General features: G+C 43.2%; 1 protein-coding gene across 2 annotated transcripts in view; it reads right to left on the minus strand.

The window, feature by feature from the left end:
* The window catches only part of SVOPL (SVOP like), a 55,533-nt gene that overhangs the window by 13,146 nt on the left and 28,850 nt on the right, over positions 1-13,537 (minus strand). For both annotated transcript variants that reach the window (XM_059711906.1, XM_059711907.1), the window contains exon 13: positions 12,769-12,858. In XM_059711906.1, the coding sequence (XP_059567889.1) occupies positions 12,769-12,858 (90 nt within the window). The remainder of the gene's footprint in view (positions 1-12,768; positions 12,859-13,537) is intronic.

The raw sequence follows: 13,537 nt of genomic DNA on the forward strand, positions 1-13,537 counted from the left end.
ATGCACCTAATTAAAAGAATGAGGTTGATCTACATGTACTAACATGAAACAATGAGGAAAGGCAGTTGCAATACTATATATATATATATATATATATATATATATATATATATATATATATATATACACACACACACACACACACACATATATATACATATATATATACATATATATATATAGAGAGAGAGGGATTGATAGATGTATGGGTAGGTGTTATACACGGGCCTGTCTACATACACACTCACATACATGTAAAAACACAGCAAAAACATGTAAACACATTTATTTGATGGCTACTGACGCCTTAAGCTTCACCCTCCTCACTTTCCCTTGTTCTCCAACTTCTGGACAAACTTACAAAAAGCCTGAGTGCTCCTTCCTATGGCACTGACAGGAGATTTGAATTACACAAGCCCCTGCCCTAGCGTGGGAACTCTCCATCTAACCAAAATAGAAACCCCAGGCAATCTGCTCTCCTTGCCCTCAGGCCATTTCAGATCTGTGAGAGGTCTGTCCTGCTCCCTCGGAGACCTGAAACATGTATGTAACTAAGTAAAAAGTATATCTACACTTATACATACATCTGTGTGTATATAATACATACACCGCAAATATAAACGATACATATGCACATTTACATGTATACAAATACTACTACTGGTGCACAGGCACACCAAAAGAGAGAAAAATATATGCCTAGAAAAGCATTTGGAAGAATATACCCCAAACTATTAAGAGAGACAGTTGTTATCTTTGGTGATCAAATTACAAGGAATTTTTCCTTTCTTGGTTCTACATTTCTGTATTTGAAGTTTTACAACAAACATATTTTTATATTTAGAAAAAAATCCCCAAATGATTGTAAACCTTGTTAATATAAATAAACACTGAACTGTACTTTTGACCCAAGAAGTAAAATAAAAAGCTAATAAACCTATGAAATTAGTGTAAAAGAATTCATAAAAACAAAAGCCTAAATGAATAAATTAAAAACAGAAACAGGCAGACTTGATAAATTGATCCAAGAGCTATTTTAGAAAAAAATAAAGCTAATTATGAAAGTGAAAAATCATAGCCCACCGATGTGGCTCAAAGGTTGAGCAGCGACCTACCCCTGGTATATTGAACCATGAGGTCACAGTTCAATTCCCAGGCAGGACACAGGTCTGGGTTGTGGGCTAGCATCCCCAGTAGGGGGCATGCAGGAGGCAGCTAATCAACGATTCTTTCTCATCATTGATATTTCTATCTCCATCTCCCTCTCCCTCTTTGAAATAAATAAAAACATATATTTTTAAAAATAACAATTTTTAAAGTGAAAAAATCCTAAAAGCATGGAATTAAGAATGTGAAAGAAATAATCACTAATACAGAGGATGAAGACAGCCATAAAAATACTACCCCCAGTTCTTTGCTTATAAATTTGAATAATTCGATATTCAATAAAAATGTTTCCTGACATTTACTCCCAGATATAAAACCAACAGAAACAACCCCAAAAAAGTGACTAACAAGTACAGCCTCAAAAGTGCCAGTTCTTCCAAATTTCTAAGGAACAGAGTCCAGGGAAAGAAGAAACGTTTATTTCTTTTTTATGAAACCTGGATGACAATGAGAACCTAGGAAAAACACACACACACACACACACACACAAAACAAAACAAAACAAAACCCAGCCACCATGTCATCTATGTGCATTGATTCAACATTTATAAATAAAATACGGGCACATAAAACTCAGTGCTTCTCTGAAAGAGGAAAACACTGGCTAAATGAGGTCCTCTGCTGTCACACCTGCAGCATGACCTGAAGGCTCTCCTTGCCCACTCCTGCTCCTTCCCATTCCCCCTTCCAGGTACTTCCCAGTAAATCTCTTGCATATGTAAGTCCATGGTGGCAGCTGCTTCTCTGAGGACCCAAACTGATCCCTGATATTTCAATAAAATAGTTGGATACAAAATTAATAGGAAAAATAAATTCATTTTCTTTATACAAAGTGGCCAGTTAGAAACATCACTCACAAAATGTTCTGAGTACCCACTATATATGCCAGGTCCTGGAGAATGAGCTAGGAGTAAAGAAATTAGCAAAATATGCACACATCCCTGTCCCCATGGGGCCTAAAGTCTATTGGGAGAGATAGATTTTAGTCTGATAAATAGGCAACTACAATCTGATAAGCAACATGAAGGAAAATCTCAAAGTGCTAAAAGAGCTCTTAACAGGGAGACCAAACTTCGTTTAGGGCAAGAGGGAGGGCTTTCTTGAATCATAGCTAACGGGGGGGGGGGGGGGGGGGAGGTGGAGAGGGAGTAGGAAGGGATAAGGGTTTCCAGTACCAGCAATTGAGAAAACCCCGGGGGGGGGGGGGGATGGAATTTGTGGTGGTTTTAATAAACTACAAGAACCAGATTGTTTATAGCTAAGTAAACAGCAGGGAAGAGTACCAGATGGGGGCCTCAACAGCCTCTCAGTGGTAGAGCCCTATAAATCATGTTGAGGATTTTGGTCTTTGTCTATGAGGAAGAGAAGGAGCAATACAAAAAAGGGTTATAAGCACAAGAATAACAGAAGATCTACATGGATGCAGTAAAGAAAATGAGTTGAATGAGAGGAAGAGCACACAGAAGGAGACCAGTCAGGACTCTATCAGCAGTCCAATGACAGGTGATGGTAGTTTCAATCAGAGTGATGCCGGTGGTGGAAAAGTAGATAGGGTGATGATCCAGCATCTATTGGGATGTTAAGCCAATGGTTTGAGGATTGAATATGATGATAAAAGAGAAGGGAATAGAGGACAACTCCAGGTTGGAAACTGGAAGAAGTGTGGGTTTGGGGAGAAATGTCATGATTGAATTTTGGACATGCCAAATTTAAGATGATTTTGAGACATTCAAATGGAAATGTTGAAGAGGTGACTGGATGTATGAAACTGCAGGTCAGAAGAAAGGCCTACTCTAGAGAGATAAATTTGGGAGTCATGAGCACATAGTTGATAACTAAAATAAAAACAGGTGAAATCATCTAAGTGGAGAGTAAAATATGAAAAGATGAGGGTCTAATGTTGAGTGATAAGAATCCTCAAAAAGTAGAGTAGAGGATAATATACTACAAAGAGATAGAGAAGGAATAGCCGAAGATGTAGGAAGAAAACCACCAGAGGGCAAGGTGATGGTTGGCATGGGAAGGGGCTAGAGAACAAAGGCATGGCCATCAGTCCCTAAAGTGAGGGAGAGGTCACATGAAATGGGGGACTAACACAACGTTTGGATTTAGAGATGTGGAGGTCTCTCAGAGACCCTGCCAAGATTCATTGTGGTAGAGTGGGGATGGCTGCAGCCAGGCTGCAGAGGTGGCAGTGCGAGTGGGGAGAAGGAAATGAGAACAGTGAAGAGAAGGAACCCTCTTAAGTAATTTGGCTGGAAAGAGATAGTTAACAGGGTTGAGTTTACATTTTGTAAGCTATGAAACCATAAGCACATTAAAATGCCAAGTAGAAGGATTCGACATGGAGAAATAAAATCACAGGATACAATTATAAATCTGAAAAACTCAGCTCAAATGAAAAACCATCCAGAATGAGCTGGCTTTTTAAAAATCAATAGACAAACAAAACTCAATAGCCTCTCTAAATACAAATTACTTGTTAGAATGTTAGACTAGAAATTATAATGAAAAAAATCTATTCATAATAACAATGAAAAAAACATAAAATGCCTAAGAATAAACAAGACATGCAGGATCTATTTTAAGAAACAATAAAATCTCAGCAAGGGTTGTAGAAGGAACACCAAACAAATGGAAACACAAACCATAATCTTAGAAAGACAACACTAAAAAGAAGTCCATTTTTACTACATTAACTGATACATTTAACAAGTTAACAATTAAAATCTTAATAGGGCCCGGCTGGTGTGGCTCAGTGGTTGAGCATCAACCTATGAACCAGGAGGTCGCAATCCAAATCCCAGTCAGTGCACATGCCTAGGTGTGGGATTGATCCCCAGTGTGGGGTGTGCAGGAGGCAGCCGACCAATGATTCTCTCTCATCATTGATGTTTCTAACTCTCCCTCTCCCTTCCTCTCTGAAATCAATAAAAATATATTTTTAAAAATATATACATAAATAAAATCTTAATAGATTTTGGGCAGACAAGGGAGGCAGAATGTAACAATGATTCTAAAGTATATCTGAGAAGAGCAGTGAGGTGGTGCTTTTGCAGCCAGTTTTGATATTGTACTATAAATTTCATTCAGCAATATCATATGACAGTGACAATACCAGACAGATCAATGGACTAAAATAGTGAGACTAAATATAGACCAAGGAATTGTGGGAATATGAGCAAACAGACATTTCTATTGAAGAGTAAAAACTAGGTTATTCAATAAATAGTGTAGGGACAACTGGCCTGCCATTTGGGAAATCAGAGAGCCGTTTCCTGAACGAGACTTCACCCTTTGATGAATAAATACTTCAATGGCCTAGAAGAAGGCATGTCAAGGATTTCTGGGATTCACTCACTTTGTGAAAATTGGTTAAGTTGTCGCTTATGATTATGAAGCATTTTACATGGACATTATGCTTCAATAAGTTTAACCTTAAGTTTAGTCCTCTCCCCACAGTGGTTCTCAACCTTCTGGCCCTTTAAACACAGTTCCTCATGTTGTGACCCAACCATAAAATTATTTTCGTTGCTACTTCACAACTGTAATGTTGCTACTGTTATGAATCTTAATGTAAATATCTGATATGCAGGATGGTCTGAGGCGACCCCTGTGAAAGGGTCGTTCGACCGCCAAAGGGGTCGCGACCCACAGGTTGAGAACCACTGGACTAGAAGCGACAGATGTGGATTTTCATAATCCTTACCATAGAACCCAGAAATTGTGGAGAAAAATATTGAAAAGTCTAAACGTATAAAAACCTAAAGAAAGAAGAACATAGACAAGAATGAAAGAAATTGGAAAGTTGGGAGGGGTTAATATTTGCAACATGACAGAAAAATAGTTAAAATCCTTTATGTATATGAAGGACTCTTACAGGTTAGTGTTTTAAAAACTGAATTGAAAAACAGGCAAGGACCTGAATGGGCAAGCTAAAAAAAACATGAAACACCCAATTAAAATATGAAAAGAACAATTCAGGTTCATTCCTTATCAAAGAAATACTAATTATAATAACAAAGAGATACCATTTATGGACAGTGAGATTGGCAAAGATGAAAAGACTAACAAAACCAGTTGGCAAGTATGTGAAATAGTGGGGCTCTTAGGCATTGGTACAACTTTCCTAAAGGGAATTTTAGCACAATATACCAAAATGGAAAATGAACGGACTCTTTGACCTACCAATCCAATTTCTAGGAATTTGTCCAAAGGAGATAACTGCATAGCTAGATAAAAATGTAAGGCCCAAGGCCCAGCCAATGTAGCTCAGTGTTTGAGTGCCAACACATGAACCAGGAGGTCGCCAGTTCAATTCCCGGTCAGGACACATGCCTGGATTTCAGGCTTGATTCCCAGGAGAGGATGTTTCTATCTATCTCTCTCTTCATCTCTGAAATCAATATATATATGAAAACATTAAAAAAATGTAAGCATAAGGATGCTCACTACTGTTGTTTATAATAAAAAAGTATCTGAAATAGTCTAGATCAGCCGTGGGCAAACTACGGCCCGCGGGTAAAACTATTGAAAAAAAAGACCGTGCCCTTTTATGTAATGATGTTTACTTTGAATTTATATTAGTTCACACAAACACTCCATCCATGCTTTTGTTCCGGCCCTCCAGTCCAGTTTAAGAACCCACTGTGGCCCTCGAGTCAAAAAGTTTTCCCACCCCTGGTCTAGATATTCAAAATGGAACAGATAAAGGAATTGAAAGGTAACTTTTGAAAGGCATTTTTTTAATATTTATTGACATGAAAAATTGTCTACAATGTATTTTTCAGTGCAAAAAGCAAACTATAGAAAGTATATGAAGGTTCAGAACTCCCCTCCTCCCCTGACACACTGAACCTACAGTCACACATGCAACAGTTTCCTCTGGAAAAAACCCCAAAGCTAGCTGAACACCTCCTACACATCAGGCACAAGAGAAAAACCCACATCAAATTGCATAGGAGAGAAATAGAAACAGACTCAAATACGGAGAACAAACTGAGGGTTACAAGAGGTGCTGGAGGTGGGGAGTTTGAGGAAGGCGGCAAAGTGGGTAAGGGGGGGTGTGAAAAGATACAAACTTCCAGTTATAAAATAAACAAATCCTGGGGCTATAACATACAGCATGATGAGTATAGTTAGCAATATAGTATTCTATACTTGAAAGTTGCTAAGATAATCTTAAAATTCTCATCACAAGAAAAGAAAAATGAGTGGTGATGGATGTTAACTAGACTTACTGAGGTGATTATTCTGTTAATACATATATATCAAATCATTATGTTGTATACCTGAAACTAATATAATGTCATATAATGTCAATTATATCTCAATTAAAAAAGTATATGAACTAATGAACTATGATCAAATTTGGGTAAATATATATGCATATATCTATATATATAAAAGGCTAAGCGACAGTCTGACCAGTAGTTATGATGCACAATGACCATCAGGGGGCAGACACTCTGACCGGTAGCTATGGCTCACATTGACCACCAGGGGGCAGATGCTCAACGCAGGAGCTGCCGAGCTGCCGTGACTTGACAGCGAAGGTTCTCGGGTGACACACCCCAGAACCAGAGAGGAGGGAGCCTGATTCCAAGATGCGTCACCCGAGAACCTCCCTCTTGCAATCCAAGACCCCTCAGGGGATGTTGGAGAGCCGGTTTCAGCCTGATCCCTGCAGGCCAGGCTGAGGGACCCCACCGGCCAGAGGGACCCCGCTCACACTGCAGACACCCTTCGAGCCCCAGCGCGGCTTCAGGAAGGACTGTGGGAGATTGGCTCCAGGGCGTGTCCAGCCTGTCTCACCCAGTCCTGCCCTGCTGGCCACCTTCTTATTAATTCCCTTTCAATGTGCACAAATCCGTGCACCGGGGCACTAGTACTTAAATATATTGAAAGAGCCTCATTGAAATATTTGTATTTGTTATCTCTAGTAAAGTATTAGGTAGTGAAATTTTCATTTTAGTTTTTATTTGTTTTCAGCATGATAGAAAAAATTGCCTTTGGAAATCTCTTAAGTCACGGAAAGTACAACAAACACAAACATATTTATGAACCACACTTGACATTGACAAAGACTCCTAGCTGTTAGGTTTGATCGAGCAATTGAATTGATACCCCTCCCCCCAGGAACTGACTTTCCAGGGCATTTCACCATGGACATTCCCTTTTGCTGAGGCTATACTTTACTTGCTGAGACCACATTCCATTATCTCTCCCCTTCAGACCTGCACAGAGAATTCCCCGCCCAGAAAAAGCCCGCCAAAAGTCCTTTAAAAACCGCTGTCTCCCGTCACTGGGTGCTGGAGCCATCCAGGTTCAGCCACCTGGCGTGCGTATGATCAAATAAATTCGTGATCCCTCACCATTCTGGCCTCATGCGTTCGCCCTTTGGCGACCTAACACTGGCCAGGCTCCTCTGAGCCTCTTCTCACCTAGGCCTCAACCTTGGTCTATAAAGACTCGAATAAACACTAACATCGTTCCTAACAGTTCAAGGCCGCATCCCTGGGACAACTCTAGCCCCCTTACAGCGCCTACTGGCGATGACTCGGGCTGCCACAAGAATTTGCTGTCTGTTCCAGGGATGCGTGAATGTACGGCTCCTGTCTGGGTCTCGCGTGGACCAAGTTCCCTTCCTGCTTTCTGCAATTTCTCACCTCCCTGACTCTGCGGATCCTGCCATCCTAGTCCCCCATCCTCTCTTTAAAACATCAGTCACCTCGGAGAACCAAGATGGCGGCGATATAGGCAGACGTGTCCCAGGTCGTGTCCCGGAGCAAATGGAAGCTGAAGCTAGTAACACTCACACCGAATTGGCGAAATTGCTCAGCTGGTGAGAGGGTTTGCAGCCGGGAAGAGCAGAACTCCCCTGGAAAGGGGTTCTCAGCCCAAAATTCAGAAAAGTAGAAGGAAAATTATTTTTTCTCCCCTACACAACCAAAAGAATCTGAAGATTTTAAGTCCAATTTAAGTAATATATCTTAACTTTATGGCAGAAAAATAAAGGGTGAAATAAAAAAAAAATAAATAAATAAATAAAAATAAAACATCAGTCACCTCTGGTCACATCAACGTTGAATTCAGTTCACACTGGACTCTTTTCCCTATGACAGCACATTTACCAATCAAAAGTTGTCCTAACCACTTTAACTAGTTCCCAGGTTTATCGCTGTACAGTTCCTCAATACGTTTATGTCTATTTACGGAAATAGAAACTGAATGTTATCTGCCGGGGTCCAGCCCCAGCAGGTCCAGGGGTCCCCAAAGGTGTGGACGGAGTCGGCGAAGAAGGAATGTCACGGAGACAGCGTTCAGTTGATCAGCAGCCTAGCCAGGATCTCCAGCCCGGATCTCCAGAGAGGTTCTGCTTCGGATTTCCAGCGAGGTTCTGTAGCCATGTCCCCTCGCTAGGTTCTCCAGCCAGGTTCTGTCCAGGCTCTCCAGTCAGGTTCAGTGTCCAGGTTCCAGTCAGGTTCTCCTGCCAATCTCTGTAGTCAGGTTCAGTCCAGGATCCCTTGCCATGTTCTCCCGCTAGGCTCTGTCTCTAGGCTCCGAGGCCAGTCCCTCTCCAGGATCCTCCAGCATGCTCTCGCCAGCGAAGTTCTTCTGTCTCTAGAGAACGTTCTGTGTAGGTTCTGTGCCTAGGCTCTGTCTCTCTTGGTCCTGTCTTCCAAGCCCTGTGTCCTTAGTTCTGTGTTCTGAGTTCTGAGTGTTTCTGTCTTGTTACAACTGTATTTATACCAGTTCATTCAATCCTATCAATCTCTATTACAAAGGTTAGGGCGTTTCTTATCTCCATTCCAGGGAGAAAAGATTATGTAGTTTAAGCATGATTGTTCATAGTTAAAGGGATTAACTACCTGCCTGGCACTTAGTTAAGGAGTTTCATCCCCTCCCTAACTTCAGGGTAAAATCCCTACCTGGGGATTCAACCTTTCTCGGAGAGGTGACCTTGGTTAAAACACATATTGCCAAGAAGGTGAGCAAACATATTAAGAACCGTATGCTATATATGCCAGGTCCCTTGAAACAGCAAGGATGGACCGGCTCCCGGCAGTTATCTTCCTTCCCGTTAACTTGTGAAGCTCTGTGAACCATCTTCTGCATTGACGGACTGGGTTTTCATGCTTTTGGAGAAAAGGTATTTGATAAGACAAGAAAATCATAGCTCGGCTGTGACAATTCAATTAGAGTTTTTTTTGAGACCCTTGAAAGATCAAGGTTTGTCTTTCATCCTTAACTATGGTAAATTTTTTTTGGTGCAGAAATTTAAATTTTTTATATAGTCTTTTCCTATATCTTTACCCTATAAGAGAAAGGGTTTTTCTAGAATTCTGAAATCTCCCTTTTCATGTGAATAGTACATGGCGATGTGAAATTAAGAGTCTTATTATAAGCTTGTTCCACCCTTGTCAATTTGCCACCCATCCCCCAAATCACTATCTATATAAGCAACCAGAGCATTTTAAAATGCAAAACTGGCCCTAACAGGTTTGGCTCAGTGGATAGAGAGTGGGCCTGCGGACTGAAAGGTCCCAGGTTCAATTCCGGTCAAGGGCATGTACCTTGGTTGTGGGCACATCCCCAGTAGGGGGTGTGCAGGAGGCAGCTGGTCGATGTTTCTCTCTCATCGATGTTTCTAACTCTCTATCCCTCTCCCTTCCTCTCTGTAAAAATCAATAAAATATATTTAAAAAAAAATAAAATGCAAAACTGATTATGTCCCTCACCCACTTAAAACCCTTAAATTATTTCCCATTACTCCTGAGGGAAAAAATCCAAAGTCCTCAACACATCTGTAAGGGACAATCTCCCCTGCACATCTCTCCACTTTGCTCACCAAAGCCAGACCCTATTCCTGGAACAACCAATATCTGTCCCATCTCTGGGTCTTTGTATCAGCTGCCATCCTACTTGAAATGCTATTTCCCTTTACAAGTTGTCAACTCTTCATACTTCGGTCTCAACTACCACCATGCTAATTTCAAGCTGCAATGTGACGGCAACCGGATTACCACGTGATATTAACAAATAAGTAGAACCAGAGCGATGCCAGGCATAGGGTAAGTGTGCAGGAAGTGCTGATTGAATGTGGGACTGAGATAAAATTCCATTCTATTCTATAATGGAGTCCTTTGTGGTGGTCTAACTGGCAAACTGTATGAGGGCATCTGGAAGTTGTAGAGGATTCCTCCAAAAACAGCTTGTCGAATGAGTCACCACAATAGGTTCTTAAGTGAAGAAACCCTGACTCCTAACAAAGAGACTCTGTGTAGCCAGCTTTCTTTGAATCCTGAGAGGCTATATGATTTCAGTGAGGAGCAGCACAGAGCTGCTCAAGAGACAGCGAGAGCTCTGGAAGGCTGTAGGAGGGGCCAGAGAAGAGCTAGTTCAGGCGGCGTTCGGTGGAGTTTGAACTTTGAGAGGTGATGAGTTTGAGGGGATAAGGCTGGAGATGGTGCAATTGCCACACCATTGGTGACAACAGGAGTGAGGCAGGCAAAGAGGATTTTGAAAGGTTTTGCTGGGAGTTACGAATGCACTTCCCCATGGACACCCCTTTAAGGGGCTTTTGTAAAGATTTAAAATGTTTTCAGTGCTTTGATAGGATGCTGGACTGAGTTTCTTTTGATGTGGCACCATGTTAATTAGGCCTGGCCATGAAAACAGTCTTACTTGTGTTACCCAGACCCTATAGTCCCCACAGCTACGCGGCCATGCCTAGAGGGGCCTAGAATGCAAAACTGGGTGTGAAGTCCAAGGATACATACATGCAGGAAGGACCTCAACCATCCATAGCAGCACCCGCAGGCCTGACTCCGCGGAACCTAGGCATGCCCCGCAAGGCACCTGACCTCTTGCCATTTCCCAGAATAAGTGGGAAGGCGGTGCCTGATCTACTGGTAAGGGGCCTGTACTGGTCCCACTTACATTTGTTGAGGCTTTAATACTTGTAACCAAATCTCCCCTTTTCTATTTTCTTGGACTATATAACCCACAACTCCTATTATTCTATACCATTAAAGTTTTTAACTACTAAACATCTTGAAACATTCATTTTAAAGAGATTTAAAAATTTATAAATATAGTCACTAAGTATGTAAACATTTTACTAATTAAGATGCAAACACTATACTTGGTTTAATAGTCTGTTTCAGGGCAAAAGGAGGAGGAGGAAGAAGAGGAGGGAAAGATAGAGGAGGAGAAAGAAAGCAAAGAGGAGAAGGAGGGAAAGGATGAAGAGGCGGCAAAGAATTAAGTGAAATTAGAAGCTAGTCTCCCAGTTGGTATCTTCCCTATTGATGGCGGTGCCTCGTGCCTCTCAAAGGGTGGGCCACAGGCCCATTGTCTCAGATTCACTCAGGATACCCGTTAAAAACACAAAATTCTGTACATGGTGCCACATACAGAATGAATCTTTGGGTGGAGTCATGGATGTTCATGTGACCAAGTTGGTTACCCTGGTGATTCTGACACACAGAAGCTGGAGGGAAGTCCAAGGGAAGGCTGACCCATTAGTTCAGGAGCGACACCACACCCTGCTGTCTGAAGAGCTCCCCCGAGCCCAAACCCAGACAACACCTTTTGTCTGAAAACTGCACCCCTATTTTGGGTTCTGCACCCCATTACCATGTGCGGTGGGGGTTTTCTTCCACACCACCAAGCAACTCAGTTCTGACACTAACTCCCTGGAGGGGGCATCAGGTCCCTCAGCGGAGGGCTCCGTCCCGCAAGGCTGCCCCCACTTCAGGTGCCAGTCACAGTCCTGGTTCTTACCTGCACTTCTGACCAACTGGCTGTGAGTCGGAGGTTCCCATGACTCCTCTTTGGGTTTGATTATGTGCTCAAGTCACATGGCTCAGGAAACCTGTCTACTTACTAGATTGTCAGTTTATAGCAAAGGATGTTATTAGAGTATGAATCCAAAGCCAGATGAAGAGACACAGAGGGTGAGGTCTCAAACAAAGGCATTTCTGTCCTCGTGGAGTGTGGGGCCCTGCCCATGGCACAGACAGCATTCCGGCTCCCCACCTGGAAGCTGCCCACACCCTCCCTTTGGGGTTTTTACGGAGGCTTCAGCACGCAGGAGTGACGGACTAAATCCCTGGCTACTGGTCACAGGCTCAACCTCCAGCCCCTCTTCCCTCCCGGGAGGTCAGGGTGGTGGGACTGAAAATCCCAACCCTCTAATCCCCAGCCTGTGTCTGATTTGCCTGAGCACTGGACCTCCCGTGCCCAGGGCCACCTCCCAGCACCTCGGCTCTGTTGTTCAATTGCACCCCAGGTGGAGCCCATTGTCATCCAACTGCACAAGCCCCTAGTGTCACCCATTTCTTCGGCATCCTCTCCCAACAGCACCAACAAAACCCAAACCCTGCTCGCAATGCAACACCTGCATGGGACTGACGGGAGCTGGGGCAGTATTTAGCTTCCTTCCCTGTCCAAACTCACCCAACAGTGAACAACGGCATCTCAAGAAAACTCCCCGAGTATACAGAAATCCTGGTTACACCCTTACCCCAAAGGGACCTGGTCCCCCTTTACCCACCTGCCTTAGGCCCACCCTCCTGCAGAGACTCCTGGGTGTACCTGGGATATAAATGGTGCCACCATTGCTCCAATGCGACACAGAGAGCCGCTGGTCCCCATCCCCAAAGCACGCATGGTGGTGGGGTAGACCTGGAGGGAGGACACAGAGCACCAGTTAGTCCAGGCCTCTTCCTTCTCACCTGCCCTTCCCTCCCCGGGTCAGGCTTTGGTGTACACAGGGGTCGGCAAAAGCAGGGAAATTACCAGCCTTCATTACCTCAAAGATAAATCATAAGTAAGGATACTATTACTACCAATAGTAATACAATCCTCCTATCTAATAAAAGAGAAAAATGGTAATTGGCGTACGATGATACCCTTTTCATTGGCTAATCAGGGCTATATGCAAATTAACTGCCAACTATGATTGGCAGTTAACTGCCAACTAAGATTGACAGTTAACTGCCAACTAAGATTGGCAGTTAACTGCCAACAAGATGGCGGTTAATTTGCATATGTAGGCACAATGCAGGGAGGCGAAAGGGAAAGCAGGAAGAAGCCCCCTGCCACTGACAGTGATCGGAAACCCAGGGGGGAGCTAAGAGCTGGGGGGCCCTGGGGCCACCTTTGCCCTGCCCCCCAGCCATGATCGGACAATCAGGTGCCTTTTCCGCCCTGGCCAGTGATAGCAGGAAGTAGGGGTGGAGCCAGCGATGGGAGCTGGGCACGGTCGAAGCTGGCAGTCCCGGGAGCTAGGGGTCCCTTGCCTGGGCCTAAAGCGAAGCCCACCATCGTGGGGCCACTGCAGCTGCGGGTCCCCGCTGCCCGG

This window comes from Myotis daubentonii, chromosome 10, assembly GCF_963259705.1.
Source record: "Myotis daubentonii chromosome 10, mMyoDau2.1, whole genome shotgun sequence".
Lineage (NCBI taxonomy): Eukaryota > Metazoa > Chordata > Mammalia > Chiroptera > Vespertilionidae > Myotis > Myotis daubentonii.